The 19181-nt window shown below is 48.6% G+C and overlaps 1 protein-coding gene across 2 annotated transcripts; it reads left to right on the top strand.

Annotated features, from left to right (window-relative positions):
- The first annotated feature begins 395 nt into the window (after positions 1–395).
- LOC120401870 (serotriflin-like) lies at positions 396–16567 on the top strand. Of its 2 annotated transcripts, none has more exons than XM_039532098.1 (8): positions 396–443; positions 3316–3374; positions 4897–5016; positions 6357–6447; positions 8153–8298; positions 9042–9136; positions 13768–13856; positions 15941–16567. In XM_039532098.1, exons 2-8 carry the CDS (start codon positions 3318–3320, stop codon positions 16066–16068), a joined length of 726 nt encoding a protein of 241 aa, XP_039388032.1. In that variant the 5' UTR covers positions 396–443; positions 3316–3317; the 3' UTR covers positions 16069–16567. The 2 variants fall into 2 exon arrangements, with proteins under 2 accessions (XP_039388032.1, XP_039388031.1); XM_039532097.1 differs by having other exon boundaries at positions 4894–5016.
- The last annotated feature ends 2614 nt before the right edge of the window (positions 16568–19181 follow it).

The following is a 19181-nucleotide window of genomic DNA, read 5'->3' as shown; positions in this document are numbered from 1 at the left end:
CTTGTTAATTGTTTGAAATGAGTCACCCTGATTACCACTACAAAAGTGATTTTTCATCCTGTTGATAATAGCCCACTTTAATAGATTTCTCTCGACCCCCCACTGGGCAAGACAACTCCCATCTTTTCATGTACTGCTATATATATCTTCCTACTGTATTTTCCACTCCATGCATCTGATGAAGAGGGTTCTAGCCCATGAAAGCTTATGCCCAAATAAATTTGTTAGTCTCTAAGGTGCCACAAGTACTCCTCGTTGTTTTTGCTGATACAGACTAACACGGCTATCCATCTGAAACCTATGGTGATATTGTAATTGTTTTTAAAACCACGTGTTTATAAAACAGGAAGTAGGCGTGCTATATATACACACTTCTAGAGTGGAGATAACTTCAAACACTTACAGCCCGTCCAAAGATACAGAAAGACTCAGGCTGGAGAAAGGTAACAAATTCTTTTTTTTACAGAAATTATATTGAAGAAAACATTTATTCAGCACTGTCTCACAATGGCTATTTTATTCAGAAGCTGAATAGTACCAAAATGTCTTTACTTTTAATTGTACAATTTTAATGTACTAATCCCACAGGGAAATTATACTAATAAATAATATTGTCTGTCTATATTATTCTGATCTAAATTGCACTGGTGTAAATAAGAAATGACTCCCCTAAAATCAGTGGAGTTAATCTGATTCTCACCATTGTAATTTAGATCCAAATCTGGCCCATCATCTCAAGGCATTTTCCATGCAAGGGTCTTAAAGCACTTTGCACAGTGGGTATCTATTATCCCGCTTTGCAAATGGTTAAACTCAGTCCCTGAAAGACTGATTCTTCTCTCTTTTACATTGATTTTATGCTGGTGTAATTTCAGTGGAATTACCCCTGATTTAAACCAAGGTAACTGAGCACAGGTTTTTCTTCTTTAGAGAGACTAAACAACTTGCCCAACGTCTCATGCATACACTATATTAGACTGTATATTAAATATTTAAGTGAAAAACAGGTTATTTGTATATTCTTAGTGAATGGGGAAAAAAACCTAAAAGGCATAAATGTAAAACACATAAAAAATAGAAAATGTATTACAATGTAAACTGAATAAACAAACCCTAGCAATGACTGTTAGTCACAAAATTATCAGAAAATTCCCAGCATTTAAAAACAGGTCAGAAAAATTTCTCAGCTAGGAAAAAAAATAGTGTTGGGTTGTAAAAACGCAAATGTATGAATTTGTTTATAACTTTGTAGTTTAATAGATTTTTTTATAATTAGGAATTTTTAATATGATTACAATTTGCATAAAACGGATACAATTTTCAAACCTGGGTACCTGATGTTAGAGTTCTAGAGCTGGAATTTTCAAGAGCACTTAAGGCTCAGATCCTCCAAGGTGTTTAGGCACCTAACTTTATTAAAATTAATCCCATTTACTTGGTATAAAATTGTATTTGGGAGCACAAATATCTGTTTAAGAATCTACCTTCAGTGCCCAGGTTTCAAAATGTTGGATAATATAGTTTGATAGGGACCTATTTATTAATATGGGTGGGCTTGATTGTCAGATCTTATTGAATGCAAATGTGTATTAGTATTTTAAGTTTGTGAAACAAACATGTAATTTAATTCTACTGCTAGAAATGTTTTGTATCCCTTGCCATACATTTATCTGGGGAATTTCAAGCACTATACACTAACATGTTAGAATGAACTTTGTATCAAGCCTTGAATCATCACAAAAAATCAGCCTCCTTTGGTCTTCTTTTTAAAAGTGAAGATAGTGTGTGTTTCTTAGAGGGAAATCCAGACAACACCTCTGCAGGACTCAGACTTCAGCCTGCATTGTATGGCAGCTTTGCCACTAGCTTTATTTAGCATAGTCTCCAATCCCTGGTGTGGTTTTCTTATGTAACAAGAGGGGAGGGAGGGCACATGGGCTATGCACATGAGAGGGGCATGGAGCCCTGTTTGGTGCTGTGTGGGCTCTGTGTAGCAAGATACATGGAACATGGAAGGATAGAGCATGCCAAGGCAGAGGTTCTGACAGTATAGTCCCTCCTCAGCACAGTCAGGCTAAACTAGAGGTGCATGTGGGAAAGTAGCCTCCATGCGTGGCTCCATGAGCATACCATTGGCTGGTAGGGAAGGGGACAACGTTTCCCCAGTGCCTAGACCCTGGCTACTCAGTGTGGGCGCTGGGCAGATGATGGAACATCTTCTCATTGCTACAAAACGTGACCATATCCTGCTTGCCTCACCCACACAAACTAAGCCTTTGACTTCAGTGTAGCTACTTCTGCATATGCAGCAAGCAGAGCTTGTCCTGTGAGCAGACTTTAATATTAGAAATGCACTTTAAACCAAAATAATGTAAAACCTTTGCCTCCCACTTGGCCTGGCATTTTCCATGCTACAGGTAATGGGATCACTCATGCCTGCAGTGCAGGGAACTGTAATCATCATACTGATTATACTGTTGGTCACATCATGAAACTGTAGAATGGGAAAAGGAGAGTCCTGTGGGGCTGGACTTCAATCTTGGCAGGTAACAGGATGCTCTGTTCACGTTTAAAAGCTATTTATTGGTAATTCCTCTGCAGAAGCTGGACTCCTTTGTCACATCATAATCATTCACTGCAGCAGTTATAGATTCCTAGCAGGTCAGATCAGAAGAGATCCTTATCTGTTCTGATCTCCTGTATATCACAGGCATAGAATTTCACCCAGTTTCCCCTGCATTGCATCCTAGCTTGTGTTTAACTAAAGCAGAGCTTATGTTTACTTATTGATTTTTATGTTGACTAGTAGCAATTTGTGATAATAGCAATCTGGGGGTGTTCTTCCCACTTACACTGATGTAAATCAGGAGTAACTCCACTTGGTAGAGGACTGGGTCACCTGTGGGGGTTGATATGGGAGAGGAAGGGCAAGGAACCGAGGACTAGTATATCCATCTCAGTGCAGCATGCGTTAAAACAGCCCCTCTCTCCTGCACACAGATGTTCAATGCTATGTTCTTTGAGGAGAGCAGTGGTGAGATCCTGATCTACTGCATCAATGAACAAAGGCTCCTTTAATAAAGTGAGGAGAAGACAGGCAGAAAACTGCTGCACATTCAAGTTATTTCAAATAAGAGAAATGGAGACAAAAGAAGATTTTTCTCAGTAAAATGTTAGAACCCAAGTTGCCTTCATCCCTAATCACCCTGTCTTGCTCCAGAAATATATTCCACTAACAAAAATGCTGCTTCAGAAAAATGCTGCTCTTTGACAGAAAAAAGACTAAATGACATGGTGTTTATTTTTTCCCCTCAGAGATGGGTCTGCTAACTGTGATCATGTGCCTTGCTGCACTGCACCAAGCTGTTGGACAGGTATGAGCCTCCATTTCTACGCGGAGGAATAGAAACGGGCTGAGTTTTGTACTAAACCACCTCCAAAATAGTTAGTTGCCCAGAGTTCCATAAGTACAGATGGCGTTTGACCACCAGTACCCATTACTTCAGCATGTACTCTAAGCATCCCCGCATTTTTCCCTACCCTTATGCATTTAAATACTTTCCACAGCTAAGGTCTGCTTCTCCTCTCACATTTGTCTTATACTGGTGTAATTCCACTGAGTTCAATGGAATTATATCTAATTTAAACTGGTGCAAGCAAGAGGAGAATCAAACTTTGTCAGTATGGAAATGCTGGTGCAGTAATGATCTCACCAGGAACCACTATTTTCTGGAACTCCTTCCTAGCACTTTGCCATCCTAATGGAAACAAGCAGGGAAGCAGGTAGTTTACTGCTGGCTGCTTCTAAAGGCACTGCTTGTTCACAGAGGACAGACGTTTCATAGCTATTCACATATGGAGCCCCTTCATTTATCTGAATCTCAGCTATCCAACACTCCCTGTTGTCCATGTCCCCTGACATGTCCTCTGACACCTGTTAATAACACTGGAATTTCCCACAATGATCTGAAACATCATTTGCATGCATTCAGCATCCTCCACTGAGTGCTGATCCAGATGTGAGCTTTTCCAAAGTAGGGCAGTGTTTGGGCCCCCGCATTTTGTTCAGCCCAGTCTAGAGACAGAGGCTACTTGCAAAGTTTGATATTGGATCCACATCTGTGCTTTCCAAACATTCAGGGATGTTTGGATCTGGGGATGCAGTTCAGGCCCATCTATGCATTCCCAAAGCCAGCTCTGGGATTGAGAGGGGGCAGTTAAGGAGGAAAGGGAGAGGGGCAGGACTTCAGTAACTGTAGGAACAAAAGGGAATTCACCAGCAGGTGAAAACAAAATGGGTCACCACCGACTAGTGAAGTAGAAGGGGAGGGATCAGCAAGATAGGGACCACTGAAAATAACATGCTAAGGGAATGTGAGGGAAGGTGCTAACTAGTGGGAGTGGCAGACAGAGGTGACTAGATGGATGGGAAAGCAACAGTGTAAAGCAGCCGGGGAGCAGGGAGTTGAAGAACTGGTTGAATGGAAGGGAAAGCCAGAAAAGCCAGGGAAGCAGGAGGTAGAAGGAGCCAAATATGTGGGTATTAGGACGGACAGTGGGAGGGGGCAGAGTCAGAAGAGATTGACTGGGAGCTTGGGAATCTGCTGACTGGGGAAGCAGAAGGGAAGGCACTAACTGGAGGAGATGGGTTTTCTGCTACTCATTAAAAAGACAGAGGAAAGCGAGCCATTTACTGACAGTGCTCCATAACCCAAGGGGATGCTTCCGTCACCAGTGTGAGCCAGTTAAACAGAGCCTAAGAACATTGAGTACAGTATAATCATCAAACAGTAGTTAAAATAGTCAACTGGGATTATAGGTTAATGCATTGAGTGTGGTGGGATTTGGCAAACAAAAATGAGACACAACTTTTCCTGTGATATTTCCCTTTAGAAGCCAGCTCCGGGATTTACTGCTTTGTCTCGTCTCAATGTGGATAACCAAAAGGTGATAGTCAACAAGCATAATGAACTTCGGCGTGCGGTGAATCCCACTGCCAGAAACATGCTGAAGATGGTAAGCTACATGGCATTGCTGTACCTACAGATCTGAAATGTTTCCCGTTGTCACAGAGTGGCAAACTTGGCCATCAGAATCCTTTCCATGATAAGGTGCACTTTTCCCACTAAGCTGGGGGAGTATAAACAGAGTGGGAGAGAAGCATGTCCTTGTGGTTGGCCATTGGCCTAGGCACTGGTAGGCCAGAATCTACTCCTGTAATTGACTTGCAGCAGAGCAGAAGAATTTTTTCAAAACCACTGAAGTGATTTAGGAGCCCAAATGCTATTGAAAACCCTACCCTTCAGCTCTGTGCCTCAGTTTCCCCATCTACAGAACTGAATTAATATTCACCTACCTCCCAGGGTCACCGGTAGGGTGACCGGAGGTTCCATTTTTAAAGGGACACTCCCGGGTTTGGGGACTTTTTCTTATATGGGCGCCTATTACCCCTAGAGTGACCAGACAGCAAGTATGAAAAATCGGGACAGAGTGTGGGGGGTAATAGGTGCTCATATAAGAAAAAGCCCCAAATATTGGGATTGTCTCTATACAATCGGGACATCTGGTCACCCTAATTACCCCCCACCCCCTGTCCCGTTTTTTCACAGTTGCTATCTGTTAATCCTAGTCACCGGGAATCTTACCTCAATAATATTTCGAAAATGCATTGAGATCTTTGAATGGAAGGAGCTGTAGGAGACAAATTCCAGTTCTTTGTGCAGGAATCTAGTACATGGGCTCTGCATCACTTATGTCCCATTTTAAGCTCTCAGAATAAGGCCTGAGTGGTGCCTAGGCCTGGAATAGCAGATGCTGTCCCTCCAGAACCCCTTTGCAGGGATTGCCAGCTCCTGGATCTTTGTGTGCTGGAACTGTGCAAAAAAGGTTTGCCTTAACATATTTCTAATGTACAATACAGGTTTCATGTCCTTTATTACTGCCAAACTGTTATTAAAGCAGGCTGGAATCTGGTTTACAGACCTCTCCATTGGACTTGGACATTGCTACAGTCACAAACCACGGCACTTTTCAGGGCTAGGCTCTAAACTATAGAGATTTTGGTTTATTCATCCATAGTGACAAGAGGGTCCCCTCTTAGGCTGTGGGGCTGAGGAGTTTTCCTCTAAGGGAACAATCCACTTCAAATAGGTAGAAGAAATCTTCAGGACATTATAACATTCAGGATCCCCAGCTAACATAAACCAGCCTAGCTGCAATGACTTCCATGGGGCTGTTTTGACTGACACCCTCTGAGTAGCCAGGCCATAATCTCCAGATCTGTATTTAGTTTTACGTTCGCTATTGGATTGGTTTTACCAAAAGGTAAATATGATATTTCTCCTTGTTTCCTTAAGAAATGGAATCCTGAAGCTGCGAGCAATGCTCAGAGATGGGCAGATCAGTGTAAAATGTCCATCAGTCCTAAAAATGAGAAAGTCGCTAATGGTAAGTGAAGAGTAACTATAAAATTATGAGTGATTGAAATAACCGTCTGGAGACTTACAGGTACAACCATATTACTGCAAAAGTGTTATTTTAGCAGGGCAGGAGCACTGATATGGGACTGGTTGAGATTTCACTTCCAGATCCATATAGCTAGAGGCCTATAATGCAATAAAGGAAAAAAATCTACCTGAGTCGAAACTTGACACACACAATCTCAGCCAGAGAGTGAATGTTTTCTTCACCATGGAAAATATTGCTTCAAACTTTTTTTTCTTCCCATTTGCCCCCCACCAAAATCCATCAGGGAGAGGAATCCATTAATTCTGTGTGCAGTGTCTTGACTGCTGAGACATGAAACTCTTTGGGGAAGGGACTGTCTCCTACTATGTCATTAGAGTGCCTAACACAATTAAACCCTAATCTCTGTTAGGGCCTTTAACTGCTATTGTAATACAAATAATTAGTAAAGTGGGACTTAGAGTGATGCACAAGTTTTGAGTGAGTTTTCTGCAGAGGGATGAATTTTACAAAGAAATTTGCACAGGTGGTATGTACACCATAATCAGTTATTGGAGGGGGGAGATTATTTTAATCTAATATTTAATGGTAGCCTGTTAATCCAAGCACAAGTGATTTATTTTAATTAGAAATCAGAGTTATTTTTAATCTGCCCTTCTCAGCTAGTATTTTAATGAGGTGCTTCTAGTTTAAACAGTCTGCAAATGAATATCTCTGGGTATGCAGGGCTTGCTCCAAAGCCTATGGAAGTTAATGGGACGCTTTCTATTGTCTTCATTGGGGTTGGCTCAGGTCAATAATTCCCCCCCTTAGAGGTACTGGCTTATAGGTACAGTCAAACCTCGCAATAACGCGCCCTGCTATAATGTGAAATCGCATATAACACGATCATAGGTTGGCTCCCCTTTAAGGCATAATACAGTACTGTACCAGCAGTCCCCAACATCATGGCAGGGGAGAGACGCTGCAACCCCGCGCCTGCCGGGGACAGAGAACTCCGAGACTGTGGGCGCCAGTGCTCTCTGTCCCCAGCAGATGCGGGGCCGCAGCTTCTCTCCGGCTTCTCCAGGGCTGCGGGCGCCGGTGCTCTCTGTCCCCGGCAGGCGGGGGGCTGTGGCTCCTTCGGAAGCCCTGCTGGGCACTAGGCACTAGGGGCACTAGGTGGCGCACATCAATGCACCGTGTTGGGGACCACTGACAAACTGACTGGTTTGAAACCCTGCTATACCACGACCCTGCATTTAGCGCGATGGAAGTTTTTGGACCCCAAACATCGCATTATAGCGGGGTTTCACTGTTCTGCTTTGTTCAGACTGGAAATAAGGTGTAAATTTTCAACAGTGAGGTTAATTAAACATTGGTACACTTTGCCAAGATTGTGGTGGATTTTCCATCTCTGAAAATTTTTAATCAAGATGAATTTTTTTCCCCCCTAAAAGATCTGTTCTAATTCAAACAGGAATTACTGAGGGGAAGTTTTATGGCCTGTGCTATACAGGAGGTCAGACTGGCTGATCACAATGGTCATTCTGGCCTTGGAATCAATGAATCTCTGATTAGACACAATGTGCAGGGTGGAAATATGGTGGTTAACCTAACTGTAGGGTGCAACTCACATCTCTGCTATTCCTACAGTCTCTCTACTTGTCTTCACACTGTCTTGAAACTGCCTCATTTCTATTTTCAGGTGTCTTATGTGGTGAAAATGTTTTACAGGCAACTTATCCCCAGTCTTGGTCTGATGCAATCCAAAGCTGGTATAATCAAGTGGCTAATTTCAAATATGGTACTGGAGCAATCAAAGACAATGCCCCTATTTTTGGCTACACTCAGGTATGGAGATTAATGACAAATTTCCAACAAATGAAATATTGTTTTAGGAAGAAAAGTGATACCGTCTGGAAATAAAATATATTTATGTGAGCACCCATACATCCCCATCAAAGTCAGTGGAACTGTGTCTGTGTAATTAAGAAAGTTAAGAGTCTGTATCTTTAGAAACTTATTACTATTATCTGTCATTCCCTGCCTGATCCAAAGTCCACTGAACTAATTCAGAGTCTTTCCATTTACTTTAGAGGGCATTGGATCAGATATTTAATAAGATATATTCCAGCAGAAAATTATGATATTTTGATATTTTTCTTCTTCCCAACATGGGACCAAATGTCAAAGTATTTTAAATTACTAAGAATATACTGAATTGTGGAATGATAATTTCTGAAAAATGTTGATTTGGAAATATCAAAGCAACACATTTCAAAGCATTGATGAGAAACAAAACATTTCTTTTCGTGTCTGAAAAAATCATATAGGTGCTCTACAAAAGATGGTTGGTCACATATTTCAGTCTCCTCCTTCTCCCAACTGCTAGATTGCATTTTTCAAAAAGCTAAACATACAGAAATATTTCCTTGATATTACTTTTCCAGGTAAGCAATTGCTACAGTTCCCACAGTGATGTTATGGGTTCATGAACTGAAGGGCTGCTGTTCTGTGAGCTCATGAAGGGGCTCTCAATCCATGATTGAAACGAAGTCTTGCTGATTGAATGTACCTTATTTTCACGCCTGCAGGTGGTTTGGTATCGTTCTTACGAGATTGGATGTGCGGTTGCCTACTGTCCTCGGAATAAGTGGCAGTACTTTTATGTTTGCCACTATTGTCCCGCGTACGTATCAATATAGATTCCCTTTCAGTTGAAACACTTTGTAAGATGTTTTGAAACCTTCTAGGCAGGGCTGTCAATTAACTGCCGTTAACGCGTGCGATTAACGCACAGCAAAATTAACGCGCATTTTTTTTAACGCGCATTAATCGCAAGCCCTCTGGGCAGGAGGGCAGCATGAGCGGCTTCGAAGAACGGGTCTGGTCAGGCGCAGTAACGCAAGGCGCCACCAGGGGGTGGGAAGAGACGAGGCTACAGAAAGTAATGTAGTTCTCATCCCTGCCTTTTTAAAGTAAAAACAGGATGGCCAGGGACTCGCCAGAGCCGCTCCTCCTCCCGGGGCTGGGGCTAACTGCCCCCCACCCTGTGCCACTAGGGTGACCAGATGTCCCAATTTTATAGGGACAGTCCCAATATTTGGGTCTTTTTCTTATATAGGCTCCTATTATCCCCCACCCCTGTCCCGATTTTTCACACTTGCTGTCTGGTCACCCTATGTGCCACCCACATCTGGGGCTGAGCTCCATGCTGCCCGCAGCTGGGGCTGCCCCCCTCGAGCTCTGCACTACCCATGGTGGGGTCTCCCCCTCCCGTCCCTGTGCCACCTACATCTGGGGCTGCCCCTCTCAAGCTCTGCACTGCCCATGGCCGGGTCTCCCCCTCCCATCCCTGTGCCACCTACATCTGGGGCTGAGCTCCATGCTGCCCGCAGCTGGGGCTGCCCCCCTCGAGCTCTGCACTACCCATGGTGGGGTCTCCCCCTCCCATCCCTGTGCCACCCACATCTGGGGCTGAGCTCCATGCTGCCCGCAGCTGGGGCTGCCCCCCTCGAGCTCTGCACTACCCATGGTGGGGTCTCCCCCTCCCGTCCCTGTGCCACCTACATCTGGGGCTGCCCCTCTCAAGCTCTGCACTGCCCATGGTGGGGTCTCCCCCTCCCATCCCTGTGCCACCCACATCTGGGGCTGCCCCTCTCGAGCTCTGCACTACCCATGGCCGGGTCTCCCCCTCCAGCCCTGTGCTGCCCGCAGCTGGGGCTGCCCCCCTCGAGCTCTGCACTGCCCATGGTGGGGTCTCCCCCTCCCGTCCCTGTGCCACCCACATCTGGGGCTGCCCCTCTCGAGCTGGGCACTGCCCATGGCCGGGTCTCCCCCTCCCATCCCTGTGCCACCTACATCTGGGGCTGCCCCCCTCAAGCTCTGCGCTGCCCATGGTGGGGTCTCCCCCTCCCGTCCCTGTGCCACCCACATCTGGGGCTGCCCCCCTCAAGCTCCGCACTGCCCGTGGCGGGGTCTCCCCCTCCCGTCCCTGTGCCACCCACATCTGGGGCTGCCCCTCTCGAGCTCGGCACTGCCCATGGCCGGGTCTCCCCCTCCCATCCTTGTGCCACCTACATCTGGGGCTGCCCCCCTCGAGCTCCACACTGCCCATGGCCGGGTCTCTGTGCCACCCACATCTGGGGCTGCCCCTCCCATCCCTGTGCCACCCACATCTGGGGCTGCCCTGCCCCGTCGAGCTCTGCACTGCCCGGCGAGAGTCTCCCCTCCCTGTGCCACACACATCTGGGGCTGCCCCTCTCGAGCTCCACATCTGGGGCTGCCCCGTCGAGCTCTGCACTGCCCGGCGTCTCCCCCCTCCCTCCCTGCTGCCCCTCTCCGCCTCTGCATGGGCTGGTGGTCCCCCTCCCATCCCTGTGCCACCCACTGCCCATGGTGGGGTCTCCCCCTCCCGTCCCTGTGCCACCCACATCTGGGGCTGCCCCTCTCGAGCTCGGCACTGCCCATGGCCGGGTCTCCCCCTCCCATCCTTGTGCCACCTACATCTGGGGCTGCCCCCCTCGAGCTCCACACTGCCCATGGCCGGGTCTCCCCCTCCCTGTGCCACCCACATCTGGGGCTGCCCCCCTCGAGCTCCGCACTGCCCATGGCTGGGTCTCCCCCTCCCATCCCTGTGCCACCCACATCTGGGGCTGCCCCTCTCGAGCTCGGCACTGCCCATGGTCGGGTCTCCCCCTCCCATCCCTGTGCCACCCACATCTGGGGCTGCCCCCGTCGAGCTCTGCACTGCCCATGGCGGGGTCTCCCCCTCCCTGTGCCACTCACATCTGGGGCTGCCCCTCTCGAGCTCCACACTGCCCATGGCCGGGTCTCCCCCTCCCATCCCTGTGCCACCCACATCTGGGGCTGCCCCCGTCGAGCTCTGCACTGCCCATGGCGGGGTCTCCCCCTCCCCTCCCTGTGCCACTCACATCTGGGGCTGCCCCTCTCGAGCTCCGCACTGCCCATGGCTGGGTCTCCCCCTCCCATCCCTGTGCCACCCACATCTGGGGCTGCCCCCCTCGAGCTCCGCACTGCCCATGGCCGGGTCTCCCCCTCCCATCCCTGTGCTGCCCGCAGCTGGGGCTGCCCCCCTCGAGCTCTGCACTGCCCATGGTGGGGTCTCCCCCTCCCGTCCCGGTGCCACCCACATCTGGCATCTGGGGCTGCCCCTCAAGCTCTGCGCTGCCCATGGTGGGTCCCTCCCCGTCCTGTGCCACCCATCTGGGGGGCCCCCCCCTCAAGCTCCGCACTGCCCGTGGCGGGGTCTCCCCTCCGTCCCTGTGCCACCCACATCTGGGGCTGCCTCTCGAGCTCGGCACTGCCCATGCTCCACACTGCCCATGGCCGGGTCCCCCTCCCTGTGCCACCCACATCTGGGGCTGCCCCCTTCCCATCCCTGTGCCACCCACATCTGGGGCTGCTCTCCCATCCCTGTGCCACCCACATCTGGGGCTGCCCCCGTCGAGCTCTGCACTGCCCATGGCGGGGTCTCCCCCTCCCTGTGCCACTCACATCTGGGGCTGCCCCTCTCGAGCTCCACACTGCCCATGGCCGGGTCTCCCCCTCCCATCCCTGTGCCACCCACATCTGGGGCTGCCCCCGTCGAGCTCTGCACTGCCCATGGCGGGGTCTCCCCCTCCCCTCCCTGTGCCACTCACATCTGGGGCTGCCCCTCTCGAGCTCCGCACTGCCCATGGTGGGGTCTCCCCCTCCAGCCCTGTGCTGCCCACAGCTGGGACTGACCCCTCCCCCCCATGCCGCCCAGGGCTGGGACTGCCCCCATCCCGAGCTCAGGGGCTGACCCCCACCCCGAGCCCTGTGCCGCCCGCAGCTCAGGCAGAACCCTCCCCCAGCTCTGCACTGCCCATGGCTGGGGCTCAATCCCGCCTCCCTGCCTCCCCCCCAGTCCTGCGCTGCCCCTAGCTGAGGCTAATCCCACCCCCGAGCTCCGCGCCTCCCCTGGCTGAGGCTGATTCCTCCCTCCCCATCTCTGCGCTGCCCAGGGATCAGCTCTGAAGCCAGCACTGCCTGCCAGCAGCAAATTTCTCTGCTTTCCTGCTGGCAGGCAGTGCTGCCCTAAGATGACCCCCCCTCCCCACTCCCCCCAGCACTGCACCTCTCTCTGCTCTGCCTTGCCGGGACAAATGCCCAGTGTTGGCGAAGAAGTCGGGTTGGCTGGGACCGAGCTGAAAAAAGGGCCTGTGCTGGCCAAAACAGGACCTACCGTCACCCTAGCCAGCCCAGGCCCTATTGTTCCCGACCAGCCCCTCACTCCCGGGACCAACCCCCCCTGCATCATGGCCCATTGCCCCTAGCCAGCCGCTCGCTCTGGGGGCACCCCATAGAGAATGTGGGCCTGCCTCTCCTGCTCCTCCCCCGCAGTATGATGAGTCCCTGAGGTAAAATCCAGCCTCCCTTGCAAGCAAGGGCTCCGTCAGCTGAAGGGAGCCCAGCTAGCTCAGTAAAAGGAGGTGAGCCCAGTACCAGAAACCACCCTTCCAGAAGCAGCAGCAAGTCACCTCCCTCCCCGTCCTCCTGCACAAGTTATTGCTTGCTCCTCCCCGTTGTCACCCCCTGTCCTCGCAGACCCTCCTCCCGCACAGGGGCGGCTCTAGGAATTTTGCCGCCCCAAGCACGGCCGCACGCCGCGGGGGGCACTCTGGCTGTCGCCGGTCCCACGGCTCCGGTGGACCTCCTGCAGACGTGCCTGCGGAGGGTCCGCTGGTCCCGCGGCTCCGGTGGAGCATCCGCAGACACGCCTGCGGGAGGTCCACCAAAGCCGCCTGCTGCCCTCCCGGCGACAGGCAGAGCACCCCCCACGGCATGCCGCCCCAAGCGCGCGCTTGGCGCACAGGGGTCTGGAGCCGCCCCTGCTCCCGCACAAGTTATTGCTTACTTCCCCCCGCTTTTGATTTAGTTGTAAATGTATATTCAGAGGGAGAAGGGGGTATTTTAGTATTTGTACACCTCAAATACTGACCTACCCCAAAGGGGTGCTGTAAGGGTTATTTCCTTCCTGCCCACAACATATTTGGAGGTCTTTGAATGGAAGGTGCAGAGGATTAATTGTGTTACTGTATATTATATACAAGGACCAAATTATTATATTGAATTAAAAAAATATATATAACCACAGAAAAGTATGTCTTTCTTTCCTTTCAACTAGACTATCCTATATCCAAAGCATCATTTGAAGTAAAACAGGATTGTTTAGGAGCAGGTTTCACACAATCTGTGGAATTAGTTCTACGTTATACAGTATGTTAATTTTATTTTAAAGGGATGTATCATGTCTGGGTTGCTTTTTAATTTCAGAGGAAATAATGCAGCAGACTTATCTAAGCCGTACAAACAGGGCCCAACGTGTGGCGATTGCCCTAATGCCTGCGACCAAGGACTCTGCAGTAAGTTAATGGGGTTTTTGTTCTTTCCAAATCTTTCCTGAAGAGATAAATACAAATGGTAGATTACCTTGGACAATAACGAAGGGTAAGATTTTGTCACAGTTATTTTTAATAAATGACCGGACAGGTCACAGGCAACGAACAAAAATCACGGGAGCCCGTGACCTGTCTGTGACTTTCCTAAAAATAACCAGGGGGCAGAGCTAGGTAAGAGGGAAGAATGACAGCTGGAGTCCCATGGGGGGAGACTGACAGGCCGAGTCCCACAACCATGGCAGGGAGAGCCTGCCCCCGGCTCCAGCGGCCTCAGCCATGGAGGAGGCGCACAGCCCTGGATCCTGAGCTGGTGGCAGCTGTGGGGCAGGGACACATAGTCCCAGCTCCAACCCCAGCCCCAGCTGCAGCTACAGGGGGTGGGGAGAGTTGCACGGCCCTGGGAAGCCACGAAGGGGGGTGCATGGCCCAGGCTGCAGCCCCCATCGCAAACTGTACAATAAAACCCTCTGGACTCTCTCAGACCAGGGGTCCCCAACGTGGTGCCCGCGGGGGCATCTAAATGCGCTCACATCCTGGCCAGCGGTGGAGCATCCGCCGAAATGCCGCCGAATTTCAGCAGCATTTCGGCGGCGGCGCCTCTCGATGACGTCACTTGTCGGCGGCAAGCGGCGTCATCGAGAGGCATCACCCCCGAATTTCTGCGGCATTTCGGCGGATGCTCCACCGCTGCCACGGTCCTTCGTCTGGCGCCTGCCCGACGAAAAGGTTGGGGACCACTGTCTCAGACTATACAAGTAGCTATTCTGGACAATATTTAATAAATAAGAGTCCCTTTAAAACAGCCATGGGTAAAATAAATCCCACCAGCTCTGTTCTAGCGCTAGACACACATCAGTGGACTATGTAATCTAGGTAGTGCTAGCAGTGCCCTCTGTTGGAGACCTCAGTACCCTATATTAAGTATTCAATCTAAAGTTTTTCAGCCCTGTATACTTAGGGAGGGACACAAACACCCAATACACACACGAGCTGGTGAGTTACACATATGCATAGAGCTCTGCATAGGCACTGGGGCTTTGCAGGCTGCAACTAAGTGTGAGTAAAAGTGTGTATATGGTTAAGTGTGCAAATAGTTTCACCTTCCAGTTTGCATTCACCCCCCTCCCACTCCAGTCCTGAAACTGAGAAAAATAATAATTCTCTACTTCGCTGTACTTTGTTGTGGAGCTTAATCTATTAAAGCTTAAAGAACACTTTGAGATCTTCAGAGGAAAGGTGCTTATTATTATACCAACGACGATTTGTGTTCAGAACAATAAATTCCTAATAAATATGAAAATAAACTGTCCTATTCTTGGTACAACCTTACAGTCAAGTCCTTTTATATCTCCACTAACTTCAGTTGATTTGTAACATGGTTGATTTTGGCTTGTTACACTGTATGATATGGCTGATCTTCTGTTTCAAAGTGATATTCAGTGAATGCCAGTGACTAAAACCTACTTTGGCCTAAGCACAACTTTGATTCTACTTTCACTTACATCAGTGTAATTCCACTGAAGCTAGTTTAATGGAGCGCAGATGAGGCCCACCAGGTTATTGCAGGTACAAAAACAGAGAGCGAAAACAAGACTACATAGGTTTATGAAGACAGTGGATTGAAAAATACATTTTGAAAGGGAAACAATTAACGGATCAGGGCCAGCTTTAAGCCGATTCCCCTGATTCCCTGGAATCGGGCCCCGCACCTAAAAATTAATTAAAAAAATTTTTTTTACATACCCGGCGGGGGGGGGAGTCTGCTGCGGACCTTCTGGGGCATTTTGGTGGCGGCGGGGGGTGTCCACTCCGGGATTTCGGCGGTGGGGGGTCCACTCCAGGTCTTCAGGGGCATTTCGGCGGCGGGGGGTCCTTCAGTGCCACAGAAGACCCGGAGTGGACCCCCTACTGCTGAAGTGCCGCCGAAGCCCCAGACCGCCGCTGGATATTCGAATCAGGCCCCATCGTTCATAGAGCCGGCCCTGTAACTGATTTAGGACTGACTTATCCATTTATCATCTAACTGTTTACCATTTGGTTTATTTCAGCCAACCCTTGCAAATATACGGATAACTACACAAACTGTGCCACCTTAAAAGACCTCTTTGGCTGTACTCATTCTCTGGTGAAGGAACAATGTCCAGCTTCCTGCAAATGCACCGATGAAATAAAATAATATCCTGCTATCCATCACTTTCTCTTCCTTGAGATTGTTTGTTTTATTTGATAGAGAAAAGAACCCAGGATAAAACAAAAACAAAAAACATTCCCAATATTTTCATAACCGCTTGAATTCTGGATAAAACAATTATTAAGTTGTGCTCTGCCTCATGTGTTAGATATCCTGAATATTATTCAGTAGTTGAAACTATTTCCATAATTACTTTAGATTATTCAAAAATCTTATTTTAGCAATTAATGGGCATAGGTCTATTCCAGGAGTGGGTGGGTGAGGTTCTGTGTCCTGCAATGTGCATAATGGGTCCCTTCTGGTCTTAAAGTCTATATGAGTCTACTTCAAAGCATGGAACGCCCGCTGAATTTTATTCTTAAACTGGAAATAGAGTCATAATCTACTTGACTATTTTTTTGTATTGCACATTAAATTTCAGTTGATTTGCCACTGAATTTTTCTTTAGTTATAAAATGAATATAATCCTGCTAAATAAAAGCATCGTTTAACACCATCATTGCAAAGTAATTCTTGCCTGTAATTCTTTGCCACTGTGCATGTAATATTCCACAAAGAATTTAAGCCAAAGAATGCTTTCAATTAAGCTTTACTTATGAAAATTACCTCTCCTTCATAACAGCAACCGATTCACCGAAAATATTATGTTGAAGCCATTGAAAAAGTAGCAAACAGGACAAATACATGTATTACTCATATACATTTAATTATAATAATGATCAGACATCAATGTTTCATGTTCTTCGTGCACCTTCTACAGGGCCGGTGCAACCCATTAAGTGACCTAGTCGGTTGCCTAGGGTGCTAGCATTTGGGGGGCAGAATTTTGGGTCCTTCGGCAGCGATCGCGGTAGCCGGATCTTCGGCCGCCCCACTCGTCGTCGGCATTTAGGTGGAAGGACCTAGGGCAGGGAGGCGTGGGGAGGGCTGCCTGCAGCAAGTAAGGGGGGGGGACGCGGCACACAGGGGAACCACTCCCTGCCCCAGTTCACCTCTGCTCCTCCTCCTCCCCCGAGCATGCCACCCCACTCTGCTTCTCTGCCTCCCAGGCTTGCGGCACCAAACAGCTGATTGGCACTGCAAGCCTGGGAGGTGGGAGAAGTGGAGCGGCGATGGCATGCTCGGGGAGGAGGCGGAGCTGGGGGGAGCTGCCGTGGGGGGGGCGCCTCAGCGTGGAGAGGGGGCGGAGAGCTGCCTCAGGGCGGAGGGGTGGTGGGGAGCTGCCCCGGGAGGGGGGGGCCTTAGGGCGGAGAGCTGCCACAGGGCTCAGGGGGTGGGGTGCGAGGTGGAAGTTTTGCCTAGGGCGCGAAACATCCTTGCACCCGCCCTGACTATATTGTAGTTGATCATTAGATGGAAATAGTGTTACACCTGAGCAATGGTTACAAACCGACACATGGGTATTAAACAGATTGCATTAAAGTATGAAGTATTCCAAAATTTTAATATCTGGTATCACTGAGGATCTGATGCCTGATACGCAGGGTGTGTTGCTGTGCAGTGCTTTGTATTTTGACGAGAGAGTAGTGTATGGTAAAATAAGATTCTGCTGTGGTTGGCTCTTTCCAATTGGAAATTTTCCCCATATCTCACATTCTTCACGTGCTATAGGAGCTGCATGGGGAGGTAGGGTGACCAGACAGCAAGTGTGAAAAATCAGGACAGGGGGTAGGGGGTAATAGGAGCCTATATAAGAAAAAGACCCAAAAATCTGGACCAACCCTATAAAATTGGGACAGCTGGTCACCCTATGGGGATGAGTTCTGAAAAGGGCGCACAGAGGAGAGAAATTAAGTTATTCCACCCTCCTTTTCCAGATATACCCGTACAGACAAGATCAGGGAGGTCCATTGACTTTGTCCATTGTTAGATCAAGTTTAAGCTCAGGCCCTAGGCCGCTGATGTGCCTTACAAGTTGTCCAAGCTGGTATGGAGAGGCATATGGCCCCATACCCACCTTACCCTCATCTAGGAAACTAGCAGCTGCAAGGACCTTAGAATGGGACAAGATTTGTGCTCCTCTACAAGAGATAAGTCCCCATCACATAGCACCCAAGCACCTCACATTCCCTTGAGATCAAGAAATATCATTGTCCCCCTTTTTATCAATGGGGAACTGAAGGCTAGACAAACTTGTGGGCCAATTCTGTAGCCACTGAATTCAATGAGACCCCTTCTATTGTCTTCAGTGGGAGAGGCCCAGGTCCTAAGACAATGAACCAAGACCACGCAGTAAGGCTGAGATGAGGCTGGGAACTGTACAGTGGTCTCCCAAGCCACAGACCAACGCCTTAATCTCAAAACCATTTTTCCATACGATGGCGGAGCCACGTACAGGCAAACAAGAAATAAGCCCTTCTTGTAAAATGTTGCTCTGACAATAAAATGGATGCCAGAGAAATGTAATCCCCATGCTCGGTAACAGTTTCTAACTTTCGACCGCAGAAAGGAGATAAGCACCACATTGAAACCCGAGATAAAAATCAAACCAATAGAGGGTGAGAGGATTTTTGTCTGTTTGAAGGAACTCGACCCTTTGGCTTGACTGACACTAGTGTGGGTCAGGAGCAACTCCACTGACCTCAACTGAATTTAAACCAATGTAAGCGAGAGCCACCTTCTCTGATAAGAGGCCAAGACTTCCAAAAGCAAGTCATGATTTGGAGTGCCTCAGTATTTGGCACCCCCCTTCTGTACCCTCAAAGGGTTTTAATGTTCAGAAAGACTGAACCCCTAGCCTCTGAAAAATCAGACCCCTTCAAAGTGACTCAAATTGAACACCCAATGACTGATACACCCAAAATTGCTAGTCACTTTTGAAAATGCTGGCCAGAGTCTGAGACTAATAGCTTAAATCTGATAGCAGATTTGTCCATCCAGCTGGTTTTAAGGGCTAAAAGGAACATCGGATCCAGTCATATGAAAAATCTCATCCCAACGTGATCAGGGCAGAGATCATCCCCACAGGGTGAGCAGTAGGACACGACACAACACCGTCCGCTTTCCATGTCAAAGACCGGAGAAGAGACTTAATCATTAAAATAAAAGCTTATGGGGAAATTTATTGAGACTTAATCACAGACTTTCAGAAAGATGGT

This window comes from Mauremys reevesii, linkage group 3 (genome assembly GCF_016161935.1).
Source record: "Mauremys reevesii isolate NIE-2019 linkage group 3, ASM1616193v1, whole genome shotgun sequence".
NCBI classification, from domain to species: Eukaryota; Metazoa; Chordata; order Testudines; family Geoemydidae; genus Mauremys; species Mauremys reevesii.
The sequence above is the reverse complement of the archived record's forward strand: the minus strand, read 5'-3'. Positions and strand labels throughout refer to the sequence as shown.